We start from the raw sequence: 27,656 nt of genomic DNA on the forward strand, positions 1-27,656 counted from the left end.
AAAGTACAAGACAAAGCCTTGTTCATTCAAACGTAACTGTATCCCATGAAACAAAACACAAAGCGCCACTGAAATAATGTCAGTTTATTTAGTAGTTACACAAACCCACCACACGATGGCCGCAACGCCACATGTTTCCATATAGACAGTTCAGTTAAGTACATAAGGATGCCACAGTAGTGAATCCACCACCTCATCCACTCAGTTTAATCTACCCACACTTCGTTTCTCAGTCTTCCATACCAACAGCCTTAAAAGGAAGACAAATGTCAATATCTGTGACAATAAAGGTTTTAAAGCGATGGCTGAATGAGTAAAGCACACCAATTTGACAAAAACATCTTGAACTATCCCAAACAAACAATACACAGCAGTAGCATCAGCAACAAAGGCAATGATTGTTGTCGATATCTTTAACATGCAGGTCTTATGCAGATTGTAAAAGGTACGCCTATTATCCATTAGTATCAGTCCCAAATTAACACTTCCAAATCATGTTAGTGGAGTTTCTGTCATGAAATTGCTCTTCCTAGGCTTCTGCTTAGATAACTCTGTATAAATAAGGTTTGCTGGAACAACTGAGCAAAGAGACAGAAATTGAGTGAATCTGGTTGTAAACAAGCCCAGAGATCACCAGGCCCGGAAAGAGTAAATCAGTGTTGTTCCCTAAAAAATCATTACAGCAGACACAAGCAGTACAATCTCAAGGTGCCGTTCCAAGGGTAGGCAGAGAGGAATAATGTCTACAGTATTACAAAACCCATGGATGCATCTTTGTAACATGAACAATGTGTATATGTCAGTGTCCTGTCCAAGATGATCCCTTTGTCCTCTCTGTTGGGGTAGAGAAAGGGGGTCTTTCTGCGCAGATGTGCATAGAGAAATGCAGAGCACCCCCTGCCATGCCACCCCCACGTTCACAATAGTCACCGACAGCACCGGGGGAAACATGATTACTCTTACAGGTAAGAGTTCAGACTGCAAGTGGCTGACGTCAGTAACGGATTGTTTTTTCTTGTTCTGTTTTAATCTTTTTTTTTCTGAGACTGAATCTGACACGTCTTCTCTGAGAGCAAAGTCTCTGAATTGAATTAAAATAAAAAAAATGCTGTCCATTGTGGCACATTCACACTGTTGTCCACGTAGTAAAATGGACAGATAAGTCAAAGAGAGGAAACAGGAAAAACATCTGGAGGCCATTGACTGACTGGAAGTGTGTTTTACGGACCAAAATTAAGCTTAAAAGGCCTAAACTGAAGCCAGGGCCCAGAGACTGAATAAAATGGGGCAAGAGGTCAATGAGAGCTGGGTTGCTGACCCTGGGCTCATGGGTACTACCTTAAATCTATGGTCGTCCTCTTTTGAAGGCTTGCTAGGATTAACATGACCATATTAGGGGTGTCCATTTAGAGACTTACTGACATATGCACACAAATGCCCATATATTTATTTACACACCCACAGACACAAACTATGTATCCATACTATGTATCAATACGTTGGTATGATTCTGCCTTCTGTTCAGTCTGTGATTCTCCACCAAACCACTGGGAACGCCCCAGGATGGACCGATCTTCTGACTATAATCCATTATGACAGAGTTCCCTTTCCCCACAGGGAGAAATCCATACCAGAGAAGGGGGTTTCTGCTGTCAAATCTCTACATGTCTGGCAACCCTAGTAGTAAGCTCTGTGCGCAGACCTTCATCTCAGAGAAACAGATAGTCCCTGTGGTCTCATGCTCACTGCAACCAAAACACTTTCTCCGTTCAGTGGACCTTAACATCTCAGATATATGGAAGTATGTTCTCGTGCTCCAAGTGAAGCTAGGTAGAGTTTACGCCATTTTTGTTACACCTAGTCAGCCTTCATAGATCAGCTAGGGGTTTTAAATGTGTAAGGACCTGTCATGACTTGTAGGACCACAGTGTGTGCAGATTTCTGTTCGATACTAGACCAAATACATCCAATGAAACAGGATCCTCATTAGAGCCTCTTGATTAGTTGATTCCTTGAATCACAGGATGGAAAAGAAAAAAAGTGTTTCTTTGTCTCCTCTTAACTGTAATACTTTGCTGTTGCACATGGAGAAGGTAGGCTTGGTTTGTGACTGGTCTTGAGTTTGCGTCTGAAGCTGTCAGTAAGGAAGAAGTTGGAGTCAAAAGATGGAGATCAGGTGTCCCTTTGTGTGTGACAGTCACCACTGGACATGGGAAGTGTCACTGTGTGGAACATTCATGTGAGTCTCTCTTTTCATCCTTAGTCTTTCATGTTGGGGTGTTTGTCCTCATGATGGGGTGGTGGATGTTGGACACATTGGGAGAGTGGACATGACACTGATAGCCAGAGACACACACACACACATACTCTCTCTCTCACTCTCAATCTCACCCTCACACACATACACAATAATACACACTTCTGAAAATGTATAGGCGCACAAATATTTGCACACACACACACACTACAAACTCAAATATTATCTTTGACACCAAGCCACTCACTGTCAATTACAGATTTGGGACAGTTACTTACAGACACTTAAGGTAGACACCATCAAATGGACCCTTTGTGCTTCACCGTATATTGTGTAGGATTGCATCAGATAAACATGAAAACTAGATTTCTTTTTACAACTTGATCACCCGAGTCATCCTCAGTAGTGTTTGTTTGGACCTTTCCACTGTAACATTCTAACATTACAGTTGCTTACAAACATACTCTGGTACAGGTGAGGCTTCTACGCTGTTCATGAGTAACATCGGATGACAGAATGCAGGTAATGGGGTTAAAGCACAATTTGTGAGCACTTTCACAATCAACACTTTTAATGAGGGACATTATTTTTCACAAACTGTTTTACCTTTAAGAAAAACGCTGTTGTGACATTATTATAATAATGTTATTATTAGGATCATTATTGTTATTATTATTTATATAATAATTATTATGCATAACTTGGTCATTGTCATAATCTCCTACCATTGATTATTGATAATTATTATATCATAATTACTGTCTTAATTATTGCATGTTTTTGAACACATCCTTTTATTACTGCATTAGTTGATTATTACTCATTCATTAATAAAGGTATAAGTGTGTGTGTTAGTCACTACTGGGGGCTCCTTGCTGTGTGAGCGTGTGCCAGTACTCCACTTTCTTTCCTGCGTGTTTGAGGCACTCAAACCAGTGCCGAAGTTTCTCTCCTTTGGCATTGATGCCCAATTCAACTCCACCTAAGAGAGAAAGACAGACAGAAAGAAAGAAAGATAGAAAAATCCACAATACAAGCGTTCATTCACTGCTGAGTCACCAAGATGAAATGGACGAAAAAAATAAATAATATATATATATAATGAAAGAGAGAGAGAGGAAGAGATACTGTCTTTACAGTACGGTGAACAGATAGCAGTTCTCTTGTTTGTATTGGTAAAAGCATCACAAAGTGAAACCATAAACTGTATTTTACAGACAAAAGCGCTTTCCCCAGCGTGCTTGTGAGCCTCTGTGAGGAATGTTTTCGTTTGTCGGTGGACATTTTCTTCTGTTTGTGGATCTCGGGCTCCTTTGTCAAGCTCTCATGCACACTTAAATACAAACGATATCTTTTGGAATCTAAATTACAGACTGACACATAATTTATTGCGTACCATTACATTAACATGGTTGATGGTAACGGACGTTAATTATGCCAAGCACACACACACACAAGCAGATGCATTTGCAGTTTGTTTGCCAAGTTCACCTTCCTCTTCCCACACACACAGAAATCTATAGCATGCTTCGTGTGCCCAGGAGTGCGATCCGTGACAAATGGGTGGTAAGTGTGCAAACCATGGGACGAGAGAGAAAGAGAGACAAAGGAGGTGAGGCAAACTGATGGATAGGTTGACACGGATGACGCAAGGCATGATGCGCTCACACACACACACACACACACACACACACACACACACACACACACACACACACACTCTTTGTGGTAAATACAGCCACCCACACAAACACATCATCCATCCACACAGCACACACACAAACCTTTAACAGGCTATGCTGACCGTCCCCCGCCGCCGCCCCCCCCCCCCACACACACACCTCCTCTCTGTCCTCCCTCTCTTCCCCCCTCCTTCCTCTTCCTCCTGTTTGTTCTAAATGAGAGACCTTGTCCAGTCATCAATATCACTCCCACAGATTAGTGGTGACGACTGCAGTCTGTCTCTGTCCTCTCGGTATCTCTCAAATCCTCCCTCTTTTTATTTTCTTGTCGTACGTCGCTCTCTTCCGTGTCTCTGCACCTCCCACCTCGGAGACATCATCCCCTATACAGTACATCTGACCCTTTAGGCTATCAGCCCTTTCTCTCATTTCCCCTCATCCCTTATCTCTCTATTCCTTCACGTTCTCCTCTTTTCTATTTGTTTTCGTCCGTCTCCCTCTCTCTCTCTCTCTCTCTCTCTCTCTCTGTCTCTCTCTCTCTCTCTCTCTCTATCTCAATCTCTCGCTTCTTTTATTTTCACAACTGTCTGTCTTCCATTCCATTGTCCCTGTCACTTGTCATCAATGACAAGTGTGCCTCTCTCACGCTCTCCGTCATCCACTCTTCCGCCCTCCCTCCCTTCCTCATCCACTCTGCCTCTTCCCCCCTCTACTTTTCTCCACACCCAGCTCTCTCTCCATCACTCTCTCTCTCTTCTCCATATCGTTAGTCTCTCAGCTGTAACATAACTAGGTTGTGTTCTATTTGCCCCATAAGGATAGTGGTCATGAAAGAGAGGTTAGTCTGGGCTGTGTATTGGACCAATAGCTTTGCTTCTTCTCCGGAGTGGGTAATAACTCATTCTTGAGCATTATTTCAATGTTGGACCAACACACACGTACACGCACACGCACACACACAGAAATAAAACACTTTGATCTCAAGGCCTCGGAGCTCTCAAGATGGTGATCCATTCTCTCCATCAGTTCTGTCTCCCTCCCTTGTGCCCCACCGTTCTGTGTGTGTGTGTGTGTGTGTATGAGAGCCTGCCACAGCAGTTTATCTGTGGTAAAAAGCTGCATCTATCTAGAGTGTCAACAGGATGACGGATGGCGATGGAAAAAAAACTGCTACCCTTTTCCCTTTTGAAGGCACTCTGCTTCTCCCTCCCACACGTTCCCTCTCTCACTTCTTCGCCTACTTCCGCCCCACACTAATTCTCCCTCTCCTTCCACGCACTCCTCTCTCTGGCTCCTCTCATCTTTTCATGCATGCTCCCGCTCCTGCTCTCGCTCCCCCTCTCGCTCCCCCTCTCGCTCCCCCTCTCGCTCCCCCTCTCGCTCCTCTTGAATCACCCTCTATTCTCTGCCTCTCAGTACTCCTCCTCTCCTCCTTTCATTCGCTCCCTCACCTATGAAGTCGTTGCTCATTCCCAGGTCGTAGTCCCACACAGAAATCTCCAGTGTTTTCTTTGCCAGCTGGTCATGTGGAACTTCATATGCAAACTCCTGAAAAGGTGGAGAGAGAGACAAGAGAGGGATGTATTCAAGCTGACGCAGGTATATGGCTGAAAGAAAAAATACGCGTGCATGCACACGTGGACTTGAGCTTGTGAAGGCATCCAAACACACACACATTGTTCAGAGACAGGAGTTGTTGAAAGTAAAGGAAAGGTTTTTGATTTGAATACGTTATGTTGATTATATTCAACACAGTATTTCTAACTCTCTAATGATTGCAGTTACGTAAAATGAAAAGTAGGATGTAATTAGGAGCTATGGATTTAGCTATTGAGCGGGTTGCCAGGTTGGTTGATTAAGAGGCTCTTCCAGATGGAAGCATGGGGGAGAGAAGTACCTCATTGAATTCAGGATTCAGAGTCTTCTTCTTGACTGTGGTTTTGTACTTGGACTTCTTCCCCATATCAGGCTGTAGTACACTGAGAGAGAGAGAGAGAGAGAGAGAGAGAGAGAGAGAGACAGAGAGAGAGAGAGGGAGAAGACGATATAAAGAGAGAAAGAGAAAAAGAGAAATTGAGGCCGAAGGGGGCAGAAGGAAAAAGTAGAAATGTAGAAAGGGTGAGTTGGAAGGAGGAGGAGAGGTGGAGCAAGACAGAGAGGGATGTTATTATAAGACAGATGACACAGCATGGCTGTTCCAGTATGTTCTCCCTCCTACTGAAAGACAACTTTCACAACCAAAGCAAAAAATGGGGCACTCTGTCATTCACCAGGACATGAATCTGAAAATCATGCAATGGGGGGGGGATGGGGGGTGGGCAACGACGACACACAACAGGACTAGTTAGCTCAATTTTACCCTTATTGTGAAACAAAGAATAACAGAGGCTATGGGAAGAGTCACATCAAATGTTGTTTTGAAAGTGGTGATGGGGGGGGGGCGCACGTCCCAGCCAATAGCCGACAGAAGGCGTCCCCTGAGGGCAGTGAGGGAGCTCATCACCATCAGCATAAATTCAAGTCAAGATGTTTTCCATCGTTGAGAGATTTCTCTGCAACCTAGGCCGCCCACCCCTGACTACGTAACTCATTGACACATGAGTAAAGAGTTTATGCCAAGGTTATGCATGCAACGAGGTTAGTGTCCAACAGCACAGTATGGTGGTGGATGGGGAGAGATAGTGAGAGAGGTGGAGAGAGAGAGAGAGAGACAGAAAGAAACTCACACTGATCCGAAAGGAAATGATATGACATGAGATGACTATCCCATGAAGAGAAAACAAGTAATGAGGTCATGAATTTATGAAAATGGGTGAATGGGAGAGAAAGCTAGAGTGAAGCTAGAGAGAAACAGAGAACAAAAGTTGGATGACGGGAAAGAGATACAGTGACAGCCGAAAAGAAGCGAGGAGAAATAGACCTAAAAACAACCCACGTTGTGTATGTTTGTGAATTCACAAACATACACAAACACACGCACAAACTCCCTCTCTCCAAAATCTCTCTCTCTCTCTCTGTCTCTCTCTGTCTCTCTCTCTCTCTCTCTCTCTCTCACACACACACACACACAAAGATGACAGCCTGCTTAGTCAGCGGTGAAAAACAGACACTCCAGTTCTCAGAAAGCTCTCTCTTGGATGTTTCTCTCCAGCCTACAGTCCAAGAGCATTTTCATGCCTCAATATCACAGTCCGTCTGTCTGCTACAGAGGGGGAGCTAGTCATCCATGGAGAATTAAACAAATGGGGTCTAAACGGTGATGAAAAAGCGAACTGATGTTACCAAATCGCAACGAGGAGGAGGTAGCAGATCATTTTTGACCTATTGCGAAGTGTTTTTTCTCAAGGCCAAATGTAATGGCACGGACATCATCTCATTATCTCCACAGTACAGGATAGTGTGGGCCTTTGTAAAATAAGGGTCTTAGTGCCTATTTGCACACTACAGGTCTGTTTGAATAGCGTGAAATGCTTTAAACATATATATTTTCTCATTTAAATGGGTCATTCAATACACCAGCAAAGCTGAAGGAAGCTGTCAGAGCCTGAGGAGAGCGGACTCAGTTAATATGAAGACCTGTGTAATGCTACAGATGTAACTGGCTCTGGGCAGATCGCTCCACTTGGTTATTCAGTCCTCTGGTGAAATAGCTCCGGTCGTATGTCACGTCAGACATGTGAGCGTGTGTGCTTGGTGTTCTAAGAAGAATCTCTGCTGTATCTCATCAAACTGCAGACAGGTATCTGGCCTCCAGTGCACACAGTGAAATATAATCTTCAGCTATCAGAATAAACTACACGTACACACACACACTCTTGCCTTGTAGTGGTGGCCTGTTTCTTCAGTGAAACCCAGGTGCGCAAGTATGCTGCAGTGTACAAGTAAGAAACAAAGCTTGCCATCACTAACTAGAGGGGGGTGCGACCTGAAAAACGCACTCAGGCATCCATAACCTTTTAGTCTAAAAAAGTTGTAAAAAACGCTCACGCACACAAAAACACACACACCACGTGAAAGTGAGTGTGGGCATCCAGAAGTAACATTTGTTACACTACCCACATAGTGTGAAACAGCGTGACAGGTGGGAATAGGTGCTCGATAGGATGAGAAAAGGATTGCTAGCAAGTACTCTGCACTATATTGATCCTGCAGGCTCAGGTTCAGTAAAGCTGGCTTCCTGTTCTGGAAAATTCCATGGACTCTTACCGGTCATTGTCACATGTGAAGTTTGAACTACCTGCCATGTGATAACGGAATGTGAGTTTGGTTGGTCATCTCTATCACCTAGGTGAGACTGCCAGACATGACATTGATGGAGGCTCCATAGAAACAGATTACTTTATCCAGAGTAGTTTTACAATGAACTTTAATGAATATTATTCTAAATGTATGGAATTAATCTGGTCATTTGGTTCAAATCTTCTGTGGATTCTAGATGGGGTTTTAGAATCTCAAGTGGAGAACTGTCTGATTCTTTGGACTGACATGTCAAGTGAATGATATATTTAAAGTAAGATGAGTCTAGTCTGTTACAAAGCTCTCTTTGAGGAAGTGAGAAATCAAACAAACGGCAGACACAAACACCTACTCCCAGCAGCCACAACATTAGTGCCTCTGACACACCTGAGTGCTAAAAGAGGCAGGCAGAGAGAGAGAGATGGAGAAATTCAGATGAAATACAAGCTTAAAAAGAAAAGAAAAAAAGCTTCTAGTACGTCACCCGGACACACTCATCATCCAGTGCTTGTCACAAGGAAAGGGAAAAAGAAACATAAAGAGATAGACTCCATAGAAAAGAGGTATATATAGAGAGAGAAAAAATCTCTTAGGTGCACAACTAGCATGCCATAAGCTCTATCTCACCATACATCAAAATTGGCTGATAAGGGGCTCAGAGCTAGGTCTAAATAACAGCAACAAATCAATACTTTGGAGAAAAGGAGAGAGAGATGGAGAGATTAAAAGGTAAGAAAAGAAAAACAGTGAAAGAAAAACACCTCCAAGGTCTCCCAGGAAAGTCTTGTCTACATTTGCGTCCCGACAACAGGAAGTCAATACATTTAAGTCACATAACCTCCTGTGCTGTCACAGTGTGTCTCCTGGTCTCGCTACAGTATGCTGTCTCACAGTTTTTCATGCCCTCAGGAGGTGAACTGCCACCCAAAAAACTGGCTCAGGTGCACCCATGCCTTTACTCACATTTTGACGAAGGGGTCAGAGTAGCCGTTGGAGTCCATGGCGGCAAGGTGGGCGCAGCGCACGATGCCCACAAGCAGGCTGTTTTTCTCCGTGCTGTAGCACAGTGACACCAGAATACGGCCACGCTGGGGGATGAGAGGATGGGGGAATTGGCAAGATGAAGTGAGTGGGATTGGGAAGGATGGGTGGGTGGGTGGGGAGGTGGTGCAAAATGATGGACACACACAATTAACCGTAACCCAACTTTATTGCACGTACAATTTCAAGGACCATGCCTCGGACGTCATGACATTAACAACCTACAGTAGATGTATGTATGGAAGCTAATTGCAAGGCCATCATTAAAGTAAAGTTCAGAGTTTAAAAGGCCTTATCAACTCAACACCATCCATGTGACTGGCGTCTGTGGGAAAACAAAGTGTTGATATGAATACTACACTCTCAAGGCTCACCTCCTCTTCTGCTACAGGGGCTCCCTGCTCTACGGCTTGGTTGTTACTCTCCTTGTTCTGAGAGAGAGAGATAAAGAGATTGAGACACCGAGGGACAGAGAGAGGAACGATATTGACAGAGAAGGAGACACAGTGAGAGAGAGAGGAGAGAGAAGGGTAGATTGAGAGAGAGGGTGGTTTATATCAATATACACAAAATCTGACCACATGTATCTAGCATGTATCTAGCCAACGGCTATAACATTCACACACAATATGACAATGAAAATGCAATTAATCTAGGCCACAGGCAATTACTCATTCATGCATTATGAGATCCATGCCATATTGTGGGTACACCAACACAAACACCCACTTGCACTCGGGCACAGACACACAGACACAGACACACCCACACACACACCACCTACCTGTGCAATTCTCTCCAAGCCCATGTTATACCTCTTGCTTTCTCCCTCCTTCAATTTCTTCAGAGGCACTCGCACCTCACCGATAAACTCGTTGCGGCCGAGACGGTCCATGTCACACACGCAGAGCCTGAGCACACACACACACACACACACACACATACACACACACACACACACATACACACACACAGGGGGGAGAGGCACCGTGAAGTCAGCTTTGGTTAAGCCTTGGGTCTATAAATTCCCTGCCAGCCAAGTGTGTGTGTGTCTGTTTGGGTCAGAAAGCTTTCCATGTCATGGCTCTGTGAGATATCAGAGTGTGTTTAAGTCCATGTTTCCTCGGGGGTTCTAATCACCATCCACCATCTGCAGCAGCGTGCCATCGTCCCAAATTCAAGAAGTAAACACTGTCACCCATAGAACACATCTATGTACCCTGAGCTGTGAATACCTGTATACTGCAGTCTCAGTAAAGCACATTTCAAAGTTACCCCCATGATCTTGTGATAAGGTGGTTTCCAGAACAAACTCCTTCCCTTTAAAAATAAATGAACAGTAGGAGGACCTCCGTAGTATCTGGTCTCTCATGAGCTCATTGGCTCCGAGTCTGAATAGCTTTCCCCCGTGGGACTGTGTGGGGGTGGAGGTGACACTCTGTCACAACACACTCTCTCTTTTTTCTCTCCTTCTCTCTTCCTCTGCTGTCTTCCTTTTCACAAACACACCAGCTCCAGACAGTTAGTCATACCATCTGTGTGTGTGTTAGTCAGAGAGAAAGACGGTGTATGTGTGTGAAAGAGAGAGCTAATATGTGCCTGTGTTTGAGTCTTTGTGTGTGCACTGTGCACTGTTCCCAGAATGCCGTGTGTCAAACTGACGTGTGCACGGGTGATGAAGAAGAATATCACACCTTGCACTGTCAATCTCACCCCCCCACTCACCCACATGTGCTATCCATATGGCACACACCCTCCACCTTAACCCAATTAGTTAAATCTATCTTAGTCACATGCACTGCACTGACAGACCAATTCTTGTGTATTTGGGTGAAAGCTAACGGAATTACCACAGTGTATTCCATACCCATCCATCCAAGGTGACTCAGATAACATAGGGAGTTTAAAATAAACACACTGTTATATTTTAATTAAGATTTATCTGATCATTTTTCCCCATCAATATTAACATCTAAATTGTAACACATCTAAATATAGCTTGGCTCTTAAATCTCTTGGATTACTTATCACTGAGGAAAGTCCATTAAAGAATTTGATGGAGAGATAGAGGGAGGGAAGGATGTAAGACAGGAAGGAAAAGAGGAGGTACAGAGTACAGAGAACTACCGCGGGACGTGGTGGTGATGGCGGCTGCTGATTTTGTCGAACACGTCTCATCCGGCTTGTTTCTCAGCCAGATACGGTAGACCACTTTCTCTGACTGACAGTGTGAAAGTAACACCAGTGATAAAGAGTCTGGATAGTTGTTTTTGCACTAAACGATCCACAATAAGGCCACAATATGTTCTCAGACATCCTGTAGTATTTCTTCTTTGAGGTATTTCCATCTGTAAGACATTTCCCTTGGGCAGGGTTCTATATATATGGCTCAATGCATTATGCTTGCAAGTATAGTGGAAGGGCCTTCTCTCTACAAAAATGGTCCCTGTGAGATATACCTCAGATGGCAGCAATATTCTGAAAACAATCACAGTTTTTTCACAGATATTTTTTTAAATCTGCTTTCTAAGAATTGGGATCAAAGCTTTCAAAAGAAAAAAGGCCCCAGGGCAATGGGGCCGACCCATCCTGAATGTGTAATAGTCTGAAGTGCCACATTCATACACAAAAACACAAATAAAACTGGTAGTGGATAGTGGCGATTATTTTTACAGCATGTTGAGGCTGCAACTTTATCACAAATTTTCCTTCAAATTAGCCTCCAACTGAGACAAATCTGTGTGGGTGCATAAATGTGTGAATATTTCAAACAGCCTACTACAACTGTACAACCACCAGTACTGGTCAAAGTATTCTGATTACAGATGAAAGACGGCAAAAAAAGAGGCTTGACTGAAGGTTGTTCAAGTCTTACCTTCTAATCAAAAACGGATAACCTGGCCATCCTTCAGACAACATATTTGAAACTCCCACTACCTTATACTCTCTAATTAAGCATCAATATTGACCAGCATCCATGGGATCGGAGCCCACCATGTTGCTCACAAATTCAGTTTGTAGCATATTCGATCATGTTCCACACACACACATACACACACAAATACTCTGCTTATCTGCCTCACTGCACTACTCATTTTCCCCAGAGTGTAAAACCTGCTGTTTAACCACCGTCCAATTCTTCAGCTCCAGAGGCTCAAGGCTGCTCCTTGGAGAGAGGCTGAATTGGAGCAACACCTGCCCACTTAGAGGTGGGCTTTTTGAGGGCCAGACCCCCCCCCCCCCTCCATCCCCATTCCTCAGGTCATGTGTGCTGGAAATTTTAGGTTAAATATGTTTTAATAGTGGTAAAATGTTAAAGCTCCTTTGTTCATTGATAAAGGACAGCCAGTGACTAGTTTTATCTTGTAGTAAATTAAGTCTGATTGTCTTACTGCAAGGTATTTTTGACCTGAGGGGAGGTTCTGGAAAGGGTTGATTGAAGAAGCTGCTTTGAACGTTTGGCCATAGAGATGCTTCCTGTGTCATTGTTTGTATTTAATTCATTATTGTTTGAGATGACCACATGAAGGACAGTTGACCATTTGACTGGCCAACTCATGTAGCGTTACTATCTCTTGATCTAGATAAATGGAACATCAAAGAACTTTGGGACACCAGGTCTTGAGGCTCTATTGTTTCAACTGTCACTGAATAGTGTTAGCCAATCACAGAGACAGCGACATTGATTGATTGACCGTATAGCATGACCATATGTATAAGTTTATATAAGGCAGTGAGTATGTGATGTTCTTCACCCCTCTCTCAACGACTCTATTATAGGTGTTCTTCATTACAACAGGTCACAGAGTACTCTGTTTGCGAATGTACTGTATGGAATAAATCAATTGTATTACGCCGGCATCTTGACTATTCAAACTTCACAGTACCGTCAGAAATTTCCTTCACACATGTCCCACTGGTGAGATGAAGCTAGGCACAGAAGGGGCCTGGCTTGGGGGCTTAAGCATTACCACAGGATGCCCTTCCAGTAACCGTTTACCCACACTCCCCTTCTCTCTTTCTCTGTCTCTCTCTCTCTCTCTCTCTCTCTCTCTCACACACACACTTTCTCTTTCACTTCATCCCCATCTCTGTGATTCCAAGCTCTTATATTTTATCGCATTGAATCCCCGCTACGTTCTTTTTTCTCCCTCCTTCTATCCCCCACATCCCTCCCTCCTCTCCACTACATTTTGGCAACTGTTGTTCTGTTACTCCCTCCTACTTGTCACTCTGTATCATTCACTCTTTCCTCCTCCTGTGTCTCTTTTTCTCGTTCTCTCCATCTCCAGCTCTCTTCCAGAGCCCCCATGCGGGTGTGTAATGAGGGTATGTGTGTGTGTGTCTAATGACGTGTTTGGGTTGGAAGGATGTGGGCGGGTGCGTGCGTGTTTGTGAGCAGGTGGTGCTGGTGTGTGTGGAGGGGGGAGGTGGGGGACACACATGGCTTTGCTGTCCAGCAGCTGACCTTGACAAGAAAGCTCAAGGACACACACCTGTCTGTCTGTCTGTCTGTCTGTCTTTGTGCCTCGAGCATGGGTTGTGTGATAACTTTGTGACCAGGGATGTGTGTGTATGTACGTGTGTTCCTGCATTTATTCTAATCCTGTCCACATGTGCCCTACTACTGTACTATCTTCTGCAAAACATACACAAACTCACCCACATGCTCAAACCAAGGTTAAGACTGCAGCCGAGTTTTGGCCACAGTGAGCCATGCTTGACCTCAATCACTTCAGTATCCATATTTAGAGCTCTCTGTGAATGAGCGGGTGGAGACTCTCAAACAAAGCCAACACCTGAGCAGTTAATGCATCAAACGCTAATGGAATACTTGGCCATTGTTCCTGGCCTGGATAATGAATTGGCCAAGAGGGCCTTCTGGGAATTGTAGGCAGCTGTTTCAGCTAGGGCCCTTGGGGACTTTGAATCGGATCCCTTGGATAACAAGCAGGCTAATAAAATTGTATCTTTGGGAATTGTAGGCAGTTGTTTGGCCGTGTGTGTGGGAGTTGTAGTTTTGTACCTGAGTGTTTTAGTGGTCATGTCGGCAGCTGTGATGCCATGGTACATGAGGGTCTCACTCCACACAGGGTTCAGGGTATTCTTCAAGGTCTTTGTCCTTAGCTTATTTGCCTAGAGGAGACAAGCAACGGGGGATAATGTGAGGAATGACAGAAAGTGATGGAGGGAAAGAACCAGAAGAGCGTATAGAGGAAGGCCGATGAGAATGAGGAAAGAAGGAAAGCTGTATATCAGGTAGAGAATTGAATGAGAAAAAGAGTTGGAGAGAGGGGACAAAGAAGGGAGTGGAAGAAAGAGTGTGAACAGATTGGGGGGGGGAGAAAGAGAGAGAGAAGTAGAGAGCAGAAACTTCATTTATCTCCTCCCTCAGGAAATTCAGGCATCTGCTCACTGACTTTGTAGAGGAGGATGAGAGGACAAGAGGCTTCCCCCGACTCACCTGCCCGTCTGTCTCCCACAACCTGTCGCCAGCGTGCCCAAAACAAGCCCCACTACGCTAGCGCAGCACATCGTCAATTAGCCTGCGCTAACAGAATTAGCATGAGAAATCAAAGCATTCCGAAACAGAAAAATGCCTGACACTCGCTTACCTACAGTGTGTCCTCTTCTCCTCGATGAATGACTGAGGAGGAGTTAGCACTCACTCGCTAGCTTGTTCCCACAGAGCTACCTCCAGGATGTCAATGCCGTAGCTTTAGTTTTGCATAGAGCTTTATTTTCTCCCTCATTCAACTAGCATATTTTTTCCCTTTGAAGCTGAAAACCAGGCATGCATTCACAGTTTTTATCCCCAATACACACACAGAAACACACACACACACACAGCTGAACGAGCAGGAGTGTATACTCTCAGGGCTGCTCTGTGTAGCACAAGCCGAAATTCAGAGTCCGCGGGCATTTGTCAACACCCTGGTGCTCCGTAGCTAATTACCTCTCTCTCTTGTCCCTAGCCCTCTCTCACTTCCTCTTCTTCACCTTACCTCACATATACACCCTTCCTTTCTCGCTTATTCTCTTCCCTCCTGTCCGTCTACCTCTCTGCTCCCAAACCTAAATCATTGCCGACATTTAAACATCCATACTCTCTCTTTCTTTCCCGCTCTCTTTTTATTCTCCAATAATTACACATCTTCCGCCCCTAACATTTTATCAGTAGCCCCCCCTCCACCCCACCCTCCCGTACATGGCTTTTCTCAAATGGACCTCTCTCTCTTTCACACTCTCTGTCTCTCCCAGGATCCCAGTGCTGGTAAGGAATGCGTGTATGTGAGTCAGAAATCGTATTCTCCATGCACTATGCATTAGGAAGAGTGACGGCATAGACAGCGAACAGATGAGAACACCAAGCCAAAATACCAGAACACTGAGACACCGGCAGACGCTTGCTGCTTGGCTCTGCTCTGTATGTGTGAGCGAGCATGTGGGGAGGGTGGTATGTGTGTGTACATGCGTGACTGTGAGTGAGCCATGTGTGCATCTGTAATTACCAATGAGTCTGCCGCTGTGTGTCTGTGAGTTATTGTGGGCAAATGTGTATGCATAAGAGGCTTTGTGACCACGGTGTATGCGTACGACACACGGTGAGTGAGAAGACGTGTCTAAGAGCAGGTGTGGGTCTGTCCTTGCTAGTCACGCTCTCGCTGCAGTGCTTGAGTGTGTTTTACGTCACATTCATGCATTTTGTGGACCATTATATAAATACCTGTGTGTGTGTGTGTGAGCGCTCGTGCCTCCCAGTCACATGCTCCCACTCCTGGGTACACCGGACCCGTGTGGTCGATATTTGCCAAACAGAGGTTTGTGGGTACTTGTGTGCAAGCTGACGTTATATCCCCCCACCCCTCTCTTTCTCCCCCTCTCTCCCCCCCATCCACACTCATCTGTTGACGTGAGCCGTGTAACAATCCTCGCTGTTTCCATGACAACCACCTGCTGCTGTCCTCCCCTCATCTGCCCCCCCCCCATCCCTCCCTCCCTCCCTCTGCTCCCTCTCGACACTGTGTTGGTATCCCAAGGTCATATTGGGTCACACGAATAAAGAGAGATAGTGACAGAGATAAGAGCGTAAGGCGATAGACAACAAGAGCGAGAGGTAACAAAAGAAGGCAACAGAAAGGGGGATGTGGGGAGTGGAGTGGTGGAGTACATGGGTGGTGGGATAGGGAGAAGGGGTGGTGTGGTGGTCAAAATGTTTCTATAGTGTTTTCCAGCGCTGGGCCCACAGCGTAATTTTTCCCATGTTGATGTGTCCTGTCTGAATCTGTTCCCGTATCATCTTGCATCATTTTCGGTTGAAAATGGCTGACAAAATGTCTCCCACCTGAGGAGAAAATAAGTAACTGTGCACATTCTTCCTGCTACTTTGTTCCAAAACAAAAGATGAAGAAGGGTGAACTAAAATTCTAAAACACCTTAGTGTCTGACTCAAATAGCTCACCATCAAGCTGCAAGGAACTACTCGCTACCATGCAGAGCCCCTATAGCACATTGGCCAATTTCAATTCCAAAAATCGAGTACAACATGAGAAAATCACAGGGAACTGAAGATGTGGTCAACAGGATACACTTCAGGCAATACAGTCATGTGTCTTGCTTCTTTCACTTCGTGCTGTTTGGGAGATGGGTTTTAAGAAAAGAAATGGGCAGTTGGAAGTGGAAATGGAAGCTTTGGCCGGGGCGTGGAACCCTCGGGGCCCTACAGTGAGTGTGTAGCGTTGACGGATGTTGGGATGTGGTTGCCATAGTGACCTTGCTAGCCCCCGGCAGGAGATGTAGCTTGACGTATGGATCTGCCAGTCCGTTGGAGTCCATGGCCTTCAGTCCCTGGGGAGACACATACAAACACAAGACAAGGTTAAAAGTTGAGCGTTCATAATTCATCATAGTACATACATGACAGAGAACATCATGTTCTTTATCTAAGAAAACATGTCCGATGTTTCTTTCGATAGCACAGCAGGGCACTCCCACCCAACCTTAGTGTCACTCTAAATTCTATTGCACACTGGTGCAGCTGAACACTCGCTGGTTGTGTTTACCATGCGCCACATTCTAAAATTAGCTTGCTAGCTAGCTCATGTTGCGTTAATACTTTACACGTTATATCGCCAAGGGGATAAAGTGAGTGTCGCTACAATGTGAGAGGTTCAAGCGGTTTCCTCTTTGCCCCTCTTTTGTTTTCGAGGCTTGGCTCTGAGTTTTGGGTTCTACTTAAGCCTGCCTCCGTGGGTAAGACAGGGCGGAGGGCATTCAACGTGAGCCAAAGGCTGGCTGAGTGGATGAGGCTTAAGCTTGCACTTTGATTCCTTGCTCTCTCTGCGTTGGGGGATATGTTTGTAGCTCAGTCTGGTATTGTACTGAATGGGCGAAATGTCAAGCTTCAGATTAGCTCGTTTTAGCATTGATTGAAAAAGATTTACTATTTTAAACACATGGTTTTTGAATAGTCTGTGCCTTACATTGTGAGGCCCAAACTAAGGACCAAAACAAGTTATAAACAGACTTAAAAGATGAATATAAAAATGTAGTTTAAAAATCTAATAGCATGATATCCATAAACTGGCCTTCTCAAGACAAATTCATACCCAGTGTAACAAGAGTGGTGCCTACCTTCGCTTTGTGGATGGTGCAGTGTAGACAGTTGTTTTCTTGATCGAAAAGCAAGTTAAACTCCAGTGTGCCCAGGTAAGCTGAAAACACAACGATCAATTTCTGTCAATATGGCTCTGAGCACACAAACCTGATTTCACTAAAGCCAACACACGCATGAATGAACACAAGTACAGGGATTTCAAAACCCGCACCAACGCACACAAACACATACATACACACACATGTGGTATCAGCCCCAAGTTGCATACAGGGCTCTTTCAGACACTCACTTCAAAAACATTCCATTTATGAATTTATCTGTCGTGTTTCATCTGGGAAAATGAACAGAAACTTATAGGCTGAATTACATTATTCCAGTACACTCACATAAATTACAAGGGCGCTGTTTCAGAGAATGAGGTTGTGACAAAAGCACTGGAAAGACGCTCGACTCAGTATGACAAGGCAAATGCAGGCAGCATGGAGGAGAGATGTACACAGAAACTCGCACTGACACAAACAAGTAAAACAACCTCAGAACTCTCACTTTCGGCCAAGGGAGTTTTGAATTGGGGCAAATTGCTCAATGATTTGTCCTTCACATCAGGGTTCAAATTACGGGGGGTTTGGGGGGGGTTGACCCCCATAATTAAGACTTGGACCCCCCCAAAAGAGCTAAAAACCACAGGTCGGGGGGGGGGTCAATTCAGTTATATATCGTTCTTACCTGTAATCGTAACCCCCCCGATTGTCATTGTCTATGCATACTACATGTTACTACAAACTTGAATGTTCATGGGACACAAAATGACACAAAAACCCCACAGAGATGGCAGACGCATGGACGCTACCCCTCCCCCTTGACTCACTGTCTTCATCGTCCGAGTCTTGCCTCTCGCCCTCATCCTCTTCCCGCTTCTCCCTGTCCCTGTCTCCTCCAACTCCTCCAAACTCAACCATCCCATTGTTGTCCTCCTTCAAGATCTTCTTCTCGCGTGGCGGGGGCGGCGTGCAGGGGTAGTCATGGAAACGGGGGAAGAAGTCCGAGATCTGGGGTATGGGCATGATGGGCCCTGGGCACACGTTGATGGCAAAGTGCTCCTGCATAGAGATCTTGACGGGTGAGGGAGGGGGTGGGGTGGCATGGTGAGGGGCGGGGGGGAGGAGGAGGAAGAAGAAGGGGGCACTACCAGGTGAGAAGAGGAGGAGGCGGGGGGCTGGTGGTTGTTGTTGTTGTTGGGGGGGTGAGTGGGGGGGGCAAAGTGCGAGTGCGGTGGCGGGGCCTTGGAGACGCTCATATGGACCGCTGGGTGGAACTAGGGAATGGGAGGAAGGAGAAAAACAGAGTGAGAGATAAAGGAGGGGGATGGATTGATGGGAAAAAAGAACAGAGGGGTGAGATCATAAGCCAAACAACAAACCCTTCCAAACACTTCCCTTTTTATTAAAATCAAGAAACATATGTTGGATTGTTTTGATCTGAAATCATCCGTAGCGGGAGGTGTGGACAAATTCCAATTACATGATTCAGAAAACCTGAATGGAACCATGAAGCTATACTTTTCTCAATAGTTCAAATGGAATTTGGGAGTTGTATCAGTCTAGCTCATCCTTTAGGATGCAATGGAAGTCAGCTCATTGTTCGTTATGGTTCAATTTGACGTGGTTTTGAACCGAAGCCCCCTGTCTCCAAGCCCCCATGTTAAGCTTCAACAAAGAAATAGGCCCACGACATCAAAGCACCTAATGAATATTCATTATCAGCAGAATATTGTTTCAAAGTATTAACCCTATATCCCTTTTAACTATACACACTCCTCCACTAATCCCCTCATTTGATCACTCTCTCTGCCCCCCCCATCCATCATCTTCAAAACCCTTGAGCAATATTTACATAACGCCACTCAAAATCCTATACCACACTTCCTAGTAATGGGTACAGATACAGCAGACAGTCATACTGTAACAGTTTGCAAATGATAATTTTTCAAACATCTTTATATAATGACTTGTTATAACAGAAACTGTCTGGTACTGAAGCAATCATAATTACATCACACAAATTGGTTGACAAATATTATAAATCACGCGTACACACTAACACACACCAGCACACAAACATCTGAGACACTTCTGAGGAGTTTCAAAGCAAGACAACGTTTACCCTCAATCAGCAGCCCAATGTGCTTTAGTACCAGTCATCAATGCAGAGCAATGACTCAATAGTAAAGACAGTCATTTACTCAGAGCCAAAATCTCTCTCTCTCTCTCTCTCTCTCTCTCTCTCTCTCTCTCTCTCTCTCTCTCTCTCTCTCTCTCTCTCTCTCTCTCTCTCTCTATCTCTCTCTTTCTCTCTCTCTCCCATATATATATTTATATGTACATCCTTGACTCTGGTCTATTTCCTTCGACACACACACACGCATGCTCTAGTGTGCTTCCATACACTTACACACTCTCACTCGCCAGATGGACACAAAGATACAAACCATCTTACATCCAGCATCTTCTTAGAACACACACACACACATGTACACACACACACGGATAAGCACACACAATCTCATTGATTGAAAAACATTGTCCACACAAACTCACTGGCTTGTCTGCACGTGCGCACTTACACATACAGCCCACAGGTACGTCGCAGACTGTCTCACTCACAGCACCTTGTGAACACACACACACATATGTACGTACCCAGTGACAGTCTTCATCTGTTCCAGCGCTCCATCGTGTCTGTTCTTTCGTTCTCTGTCTTTTACACACTGTGGAGAGAGCAGAGCTGCTCCAAGTCAATATATCCTCCCCTCTTCTCTCTCTCTCTCCCTCCCTCCCTCTCTCTCTCTGTCGCTCCCTCGCTCTGCTCCTCAGACCCTCCCTCCCTCTCCGTTAGTTGTGACGCTTCTGCTTAAATTCTCCCCTCCTCTCTCTTTGTGTCCCTCTCTCCCTCGCGCTCTCTCTCTTTCTCTCGCTCTCTCTCTCTCTTGCACTCTCTCTTTGTTGCTTGTTCCACGCACAGAGCTTATAGTTCTGTCACTCACTTTCTCTGCAGTGAGGACACTCATCCACAGAGAGTAAAGCGGGTGAGAGAGAAAGAGAGAGAAATCAAAACTACTACGTAAGAGTGAGAGAAAGACGAAGCAAAAAAAAAACTTGCGACAGGGAGAGGGAGAAGGAGAAAAATAGTGAGAGAGAAAGGAAGAAGAGAGAGAGCAAGAAGGGGAGATACACAGAACGAAACAGAGAACTGGTCTTTGCTGGTACAATTTGGCCTACTAAATCCAACCCAATCAGACAGCCGGATGAGCAAAACGTAGAGAAATATGACAGAAGCTTCGAAACCAAGCGAGAGAGACCCTGAGAGAAAGAGAGACAGAAGAACAGAAAGAAAGACTGCATGGGGAATGCTCTGTGGGAAATTTGAAGAAAGAAAGGGAATAGGAAATGGCAGAGGAATGAGAGAGAGAGAAACGTAAAGTCACACATGGAATAAACTTCAAACGCTTTAGTAAGATAAAAAAGATGAAATGCTCAAAAAAGGAAAAAGAAGCATATGGGGAAACTAAAGAGAAAACACATTCCGTGTAAAAGCTGAAGGCAAAATCTTTTGATTTCCATGAGTAGACAAGGAAGACTGTGACAGTTTAATGAAGAACTGCTCTGTTACATAACAACCTTTACACCTTTTGTACAGTACCTCTGTATAATTGGCTTCTTTTTGACAGTTAAAATGCATATAATTCAAATCTCAAAAGATGAAAGCTTGGCCACTTGATCAGAGAAAATAAGCCTTTGTGATCTTGCTTAAGCCAAATCGACCAAAATGCTAAAAGGCTCTCACAAAGAGAGAAGGACAGGGGCAAATAGGGAGAAAAATAAATGAATACAGAGAGACAGCAAAAAATACTGGTTTCATTACATCTACTGCGTCAGTAATGTTCATGTGTGACAGTAGCTGGACGAGAAGCAGCTCTCAGCCTCTGGCCATGGTTCTGTCACAGAGTGGGTCAGCTGGCCATCATTCAGAGACGGTCCTGACCAACCACAGCGCTACCAGACACAGCCCCAGCCAGTCAGTCATGTGAAAGCAAACCCGTGAGACGAACGCCGCAAGCTCATTTGTCCTTTGGCAGTCTCCACATGTCACTGTCAGGGGTGAATGGCCAGGGGATGTGACGATCTCATGATGTTGTTGTTTTTCTAGAACGCTCTTTCAATCACTGTTGGAGGCAATTAATGATCTGTTCATTGGTCTGTTCATGTATGAGATTAAATGTACTTCTCTCATCTATCTTCATACTATAGATACATAAAATGTGTTTTCTAATTGGTTTGGATGGAAAAAATGATTTAATTTTTGTCTATCAGAGAGCGAGATGGTGTTGCTTTTATCCAAAAGTGTCAGACTTGCATGAATGTCAGCAGAGATTGGGTTGCTGTTTTGACATAGTCCTTTGTCATCTTCACGGCTGATTACTAGGGCCTTCAAAACAGGATAAGAGCGACAGCTAGCCTCCACTGCATGCATGACTTCCAATAGGTCACACTGCCATCTTCTCCTCCAACAATTCAATCCAACAGTTTCAAGAAAATGTTTCAAGACAGACAAATATGCCCTTTCTCCAGAAAGAAAATCCCAAATGTTAGTTTCAGAGCTTTGAGGAGATGTTTTGGGGGTGAAACAACCTAACGCTTTCCTACTCATACACAAGTGGATATGTAACAGACAGAACAGAATGACACCAGCATCAGTTTCACAGTGACCCTGGATGCACAAGGATTACTTGGAATCTCACCACTGAATCCATCCCGAACTGAAATGTAATCAATTTAGCCTGAAGAATGAAGTGTGGACAATAGAGCCAGGGCTATTGATCACTGTGTGGGTACCAGGGTGAGTTGGCAGATTGATATCTGGGACAGTGATTTGTGCTGGTGGTTGGCATCCCTTAGCTGACTAACAGATGATGAACAACAGATGAAGTTGGAAGCAGAGGGCAATGGGGAATTGGGGTATCTTTAGGTTGCAGAGCAAATCCTGGAAGGAGGGAACAAGAGAGAGAGAGCGAGAGAGAGAGAGAGATAGAGAGAGAAAGAGAGAGAGAGAGAGAGAGAGAGAGAGAGAGAGAGAGAGAGAGAGAGAGAGAGAGAGAGAGAGAGAGAGAGAAAGAAAGTAAAAAGGGGGAGTGGGGGTTGACAGAAGATAAGTGGTATGTGTAAGATACAGACAAACAAAAAGAGAGAGAGAAAGATAGAGAGAGAGAGAGAGAGAGAGAATTCGGAGGTGAATGAAAGAGATTAACCAAGAAACAAGTATTTGAGAGAGAAAAAGAGAAATATGCTATTTGGGAGACAAAAAGAGAGATTGTTTTGAGTAAGGTAATTTATACACTTCCCCACGCTGCTTGTTGAGATAATCTCCTCTCTCTTATTACAAGAGCACAAAGCTTCAGTGGTCCTCTATTAACAATTCAGTCAGAGTCTTCTCAAGATAAACTTTACCTATTAACACAGCATAGCCCAACACCCTGAACACATCAACTGCACGTGTTTGTGTGGAATGTGCGAGAGATTGAATCAACGTTCATTTTCAGATGGACCTAGTGAATTTGAGTGTCCTAGTCGCGCCCTTGCAAATGCACTGCGTCTTATCTTGTGCAAGTGTAAGCTTCTCTGCGACACGCACGGCCGGATCTGTGTGTCGGCGCTTTCAGGCTGGAAGTGAAATGTCATGGTGTACTCAAGGTGGAATTCTGTGGGCCTTGAGGCACAACTGTGAATGTTGTTTATTTTATTAACTTGCAGCTTTCTTTTAAAATGTCTAAAGTTGTGATTGGGCTTCCTATGGTCAATAGGAGTTGGTCTGGGAAAATGTTTTCAACAAAAAATATCACTCTCCATTTACCTCAAAGATAACTTGAATCTGTTTTTACACACTACAGAGTGTGCCTTTGCATAATAACAGTCTGACCACCGTCCACATAACATTTAGGGGGGCATTGTAGGAAAAAGGTAGTCACGTTTACATAATTGCATAGATTGCCCAAATAGGATGTCTTTGACATACGGCCCCATGTTTACATGGCCACTGTTGAGTAGCAATTAGATGGACATTTTCCAAGTAGCCTCATTTGCATAATCTTGGATATTTATAAACTATTTCTAGTGACAGCCAACTTCATATCATACATTCTGACATGATACTCATCAGATTCAACAAGGTAATCAGGTAATTGAGTTGTTCTGGAAAATATTAAACAAAAACTTCATAGTCATATGTTTTTTACACACTAGAGTAGAGTAGTAGATTTAGTTAATATAACAGAGCTAAACCAATTTCCCACAGCCCAACAGTCCAATCGACTTCATTTTAAATCTATCAATTTAAAATGAAGACTGGCTGATGGATCACATTTTGTGGAAATGTAACGATACCTTTGCATACTACCTGTGAACAGAATCTCACTGGACATCACTGGACAATAACATGTAGGCCTAAAGACCAATGTTTACAGATTACATTTTGGGGTAAAAAATATAGGCCTTAGCCACTTTTGATAATCCAGACCATCAATTGTCTTGTGTTTTTGGACAAATAACATGTTTTTCCCGGCCAATGAGTTGCAGTTAGGTGGAATTGTGGTCATATGAAATGGTTTGATTTGAACACTCGCAATCATATACGCTATCAACGAATCCCAAAGGCCAAAAGATGAAAGCCTATTGGCAAAATATTCAACTACCATGTTTTTAATGTATCATCCATCTTGATTTAGGTCTGATTGTGTTATGGCAAGATATCTGTCAAGATTGAGCTATTTTATGTAATTATATTATGGGCAAATGTACTATTTTATAAGTCTTTAAATGTGAGCGAGCGACGCAATTAGTAATGATATTCACTATTTTAGTACATGTGCTTGGAACATTCAATCTGTCATGCACTTTAATTATATTTTATATTTTATTTTATGTTCAATAGAAGCCCACTTATTCAAATACATAGGTAATATACTGTATACATAGGCTATACATCCCTCTATACATTTCTCTTGTCTTCTGTCCTTCCTCAATTCAACATTTGTCTTCTTTTCTCATTCCTATTCTCTGTTCATCTTTTTTTCCTCCTCTCTCCGACACATGGCCTGACAGACAGATTATATTACCCTACCACCATCTCGTTCTTAAGTCTGACAGGCAGAGAAACAAGTGCCACTGTTCCCCACCCTCTCTTTCTGTCATGATGTGAGTTCTAGTTCTGTGTTCCATTTCTTGACAGCAGCAAAAGTCATTGGTACACAAAAAACTAAAACAAACACTACAGGTAAAATCAAATACTGCAATACAGAACAACAGAGCCATCCCCTGTGGCTAATTTGAAATATATATTTTTGCTATAGTATTAGTTTTTTTTGCTTCTATGACTGTTTTGATGTTTATGAAAACTGTGTTGTCCTGAAACCATTCCCTGCGGCACATTATAAAAGCTTCACCAGAGTTCTACATTCATGCGTGTTTATGACATTCAGTGAGATGAAACATCTGAAGGATGAAGTGCCCCCATAACAAGTTAGGTTAGGGGATCCCTGAGATTGTGAGGAGAACCGGGGGAGGCCCATCCCCTGTTCTTAGTCCTCCACCATCCTCACCTCATCTCTCCTGGGATAAAGAGTCCCGGGTGGGGGGTGGGGGGTGGGGATTTGAATCCTCGCTTGTGCTGCCGACCTCACAGCCAACTCAGCTCAGCATCAACGGTGCTCTGATATTTGCAACTGACCCATTTATGCTTTCTCTCTCCCTCTCCCTCTCTACCCCACCTTTATTTTTGCAATGCCTTTGATAAATGATTGCATTGCTTTTCAGGACAAATGACAGGCCAATGATTAATAGTCTGCACTCTTTATGCTCCCTCCATAGTATCTTCTGCCCCCTTCTACTCTCCCCCCCTTTCTGGGTATCAGAGCTATTCTAGCCACACCTATGTTAGCCCCATCAGCATATTCCCATAAATAAACGAAAGAATGTGGAGAGAGTGGGGTGGAGGAGTGGAGGGGAAGTGTGGCCCAAAGGCAGGGCAGTGGACATGTGCAGGATGGAGGGAGAGGAGCCAACTGCTCCAGAACAGGAGTGTGAAGGTGACTGCGGGGATGGAGATAGAAATAGAGGGGGTTAGAAGGGGGAGAAGAGAGATGTGGGGAAAAGATATGATGAGGAGAGTGGAACTGAAAGACAGTGCGAAAGAGACACACCAAGATAGGAACAGAGAATACTCTAAAGACAGAAACAAAGGTAGACTGACCAACAACAAAACAACTAGTAAGATTACTGGAATACAAGAATGAAAAATAACCACAAGAGACGATCTTCAGGGCATGAATTCAAGACAGTATAAATTAACACACAAATAAAGAATAAAAAACAGCAACAACGAAATAAATGGAAAAATGGGTCTGGCAGTAAGAAATTAAAGTAGGCCTTTGGGGATAGAGGGATGGGACAAAGAAGAAGGAGGGGTACAAGATAAAGAAAGAAGCAGATGTGATGATACGGGATGTGGTGATGTGTCAGGTCACTGCCCCATTGCAGACTGGTATGCTGCAGTTAATGAGGCAACATTGCCAGGTAATGACTTCCCCAGTATGGCTCCATCAGTCACCAATAAGCGCACGCATCATTACCCATAAGACCCCTCAACTCTGGTGAGGTGTGCACTCGTCACACTGCAAATCAATAACAAGATCTAGATTTGAGGCGTCTTCATACACACACATTCTCATCAATCTAATTATCAATATTGGGGGAAGTATCCATACATAAACATGTACACCATTCTTAGGCTAATATGTTACTCCCACACAAACCTAAAATCCATAATAACACAACCAAGCCTTTTACAATGTTATAAACAAATGAACTTCTCTACTCCTCTCTCCTGAACCAAAGCTTCTGGGCAGAGGGTAGGAGCTCGAACTGCTCCTACCCTGATTTTCCACGAGTCAACTTTTTCACTGCAGCAGAACGTAATCCCGTGGGGAGCTGACTGGTGTGCAAGGCATGACAACATTATAGCTCGCCTGTTTCATTATTTTTGGTATTTTTCTGAAAGGGAACTTACTTCCTTCTTTGTTTCAAACAGTGAATCGCTGGATCAAGCCTTAAGTGGGACGCACTAAGCATATTGGAGCGTGGCGAAACTGTGATGGAAACAGGGAAAAGCTACCTGTGGAGTCTATCTCTCTAAATCACACACATATATATATAGAGAGAGAGCAAGCAGTTATTCCATACGAATTACATCCAATGCATTAACGCAAAACAGGCTATTATCTAATTAATTAGGGGTTTGCAGGCTTGCATGCACTTCACAACAACAGGGTATCTAAATAGCTATACATACCCCAGGTGTGCTGTGACATATACTGCATGCACACCAACGTACCATCAACCAGATACAGAATAGGGAAGGCTATGGGGACATCTCTATTATCTCATAAAATATACCAGAGTAACCCAGGTCTGGGGAGAGTGACATTTGAATGAACTTGATGGAATATCACCAGGAGTAGCCGACATTCTTGAAGCAGTGAAGAATTGAAGACACAGAGGAGATGGAAGATTCTGACTGGCTTTCACTTAATTGATGAGAACGACTTCAACAAAGACTTGTCTAAAGGCCAGTTTATACCAGAGCTGTGTAGTATGAACCAGCCTTCATTCAGTACAAGCAAGCAAGAAAGGTAACAATCGGAACAGTGACCTGCTGGTGAACTCTAAAACCACATAAAGGAGCTGAATTGTGTCTGGTGACATTTAAATGGATT

General features: G+C 44.1%; 1 protein-coding gene across 1 annotated transcript; it reads right to left on the bottom strand.

Moving 5' to 3' along the window:
* Positions 1-69: 69 nt before the first annotated feature.
* On the bottom strand, positions 70-19,073 carry doc2g (double C2-like domains, gamma; the record flags this gene model as incomplete). Its single annotated transcript, XM_084687019.1, is given in 11 exon segments — positions 70-3,239; positions 5,391-5,487; positions 5,837-5,918; positions 9,139-9,263; positions 9,591-9,647; positions 10,001-10,127; positions 14,243-14,352; positions 16,990-17,064; positions 17,851-17,930; positions 18,702-18,989; positions 18,992-19,073. Coding segments are annotated over 11 exon segments (1,254 nt in total), but the record flags the coding sequence as incomplete, so codon positions are not given.
* Between the last annotated feature and the right edge of the window lie 8,583 nt (positions 19,074-27,656).

The sequence above is a fragment of the Hypomesus nipponensis genome, chromosome 22 (assembly GCF_054491055.1).
Source record: "Hypomesus nipponensis isolate SF chromosome 22, ASM5449105v1, whole genome shotgun sequence".
Lineage (NCBI taxonomy): Eukaryota > Metazoa > Chordata > Actinopteri > Osmeriformes > Osmeridae > Hypomesus > Hypomesus nipponensis.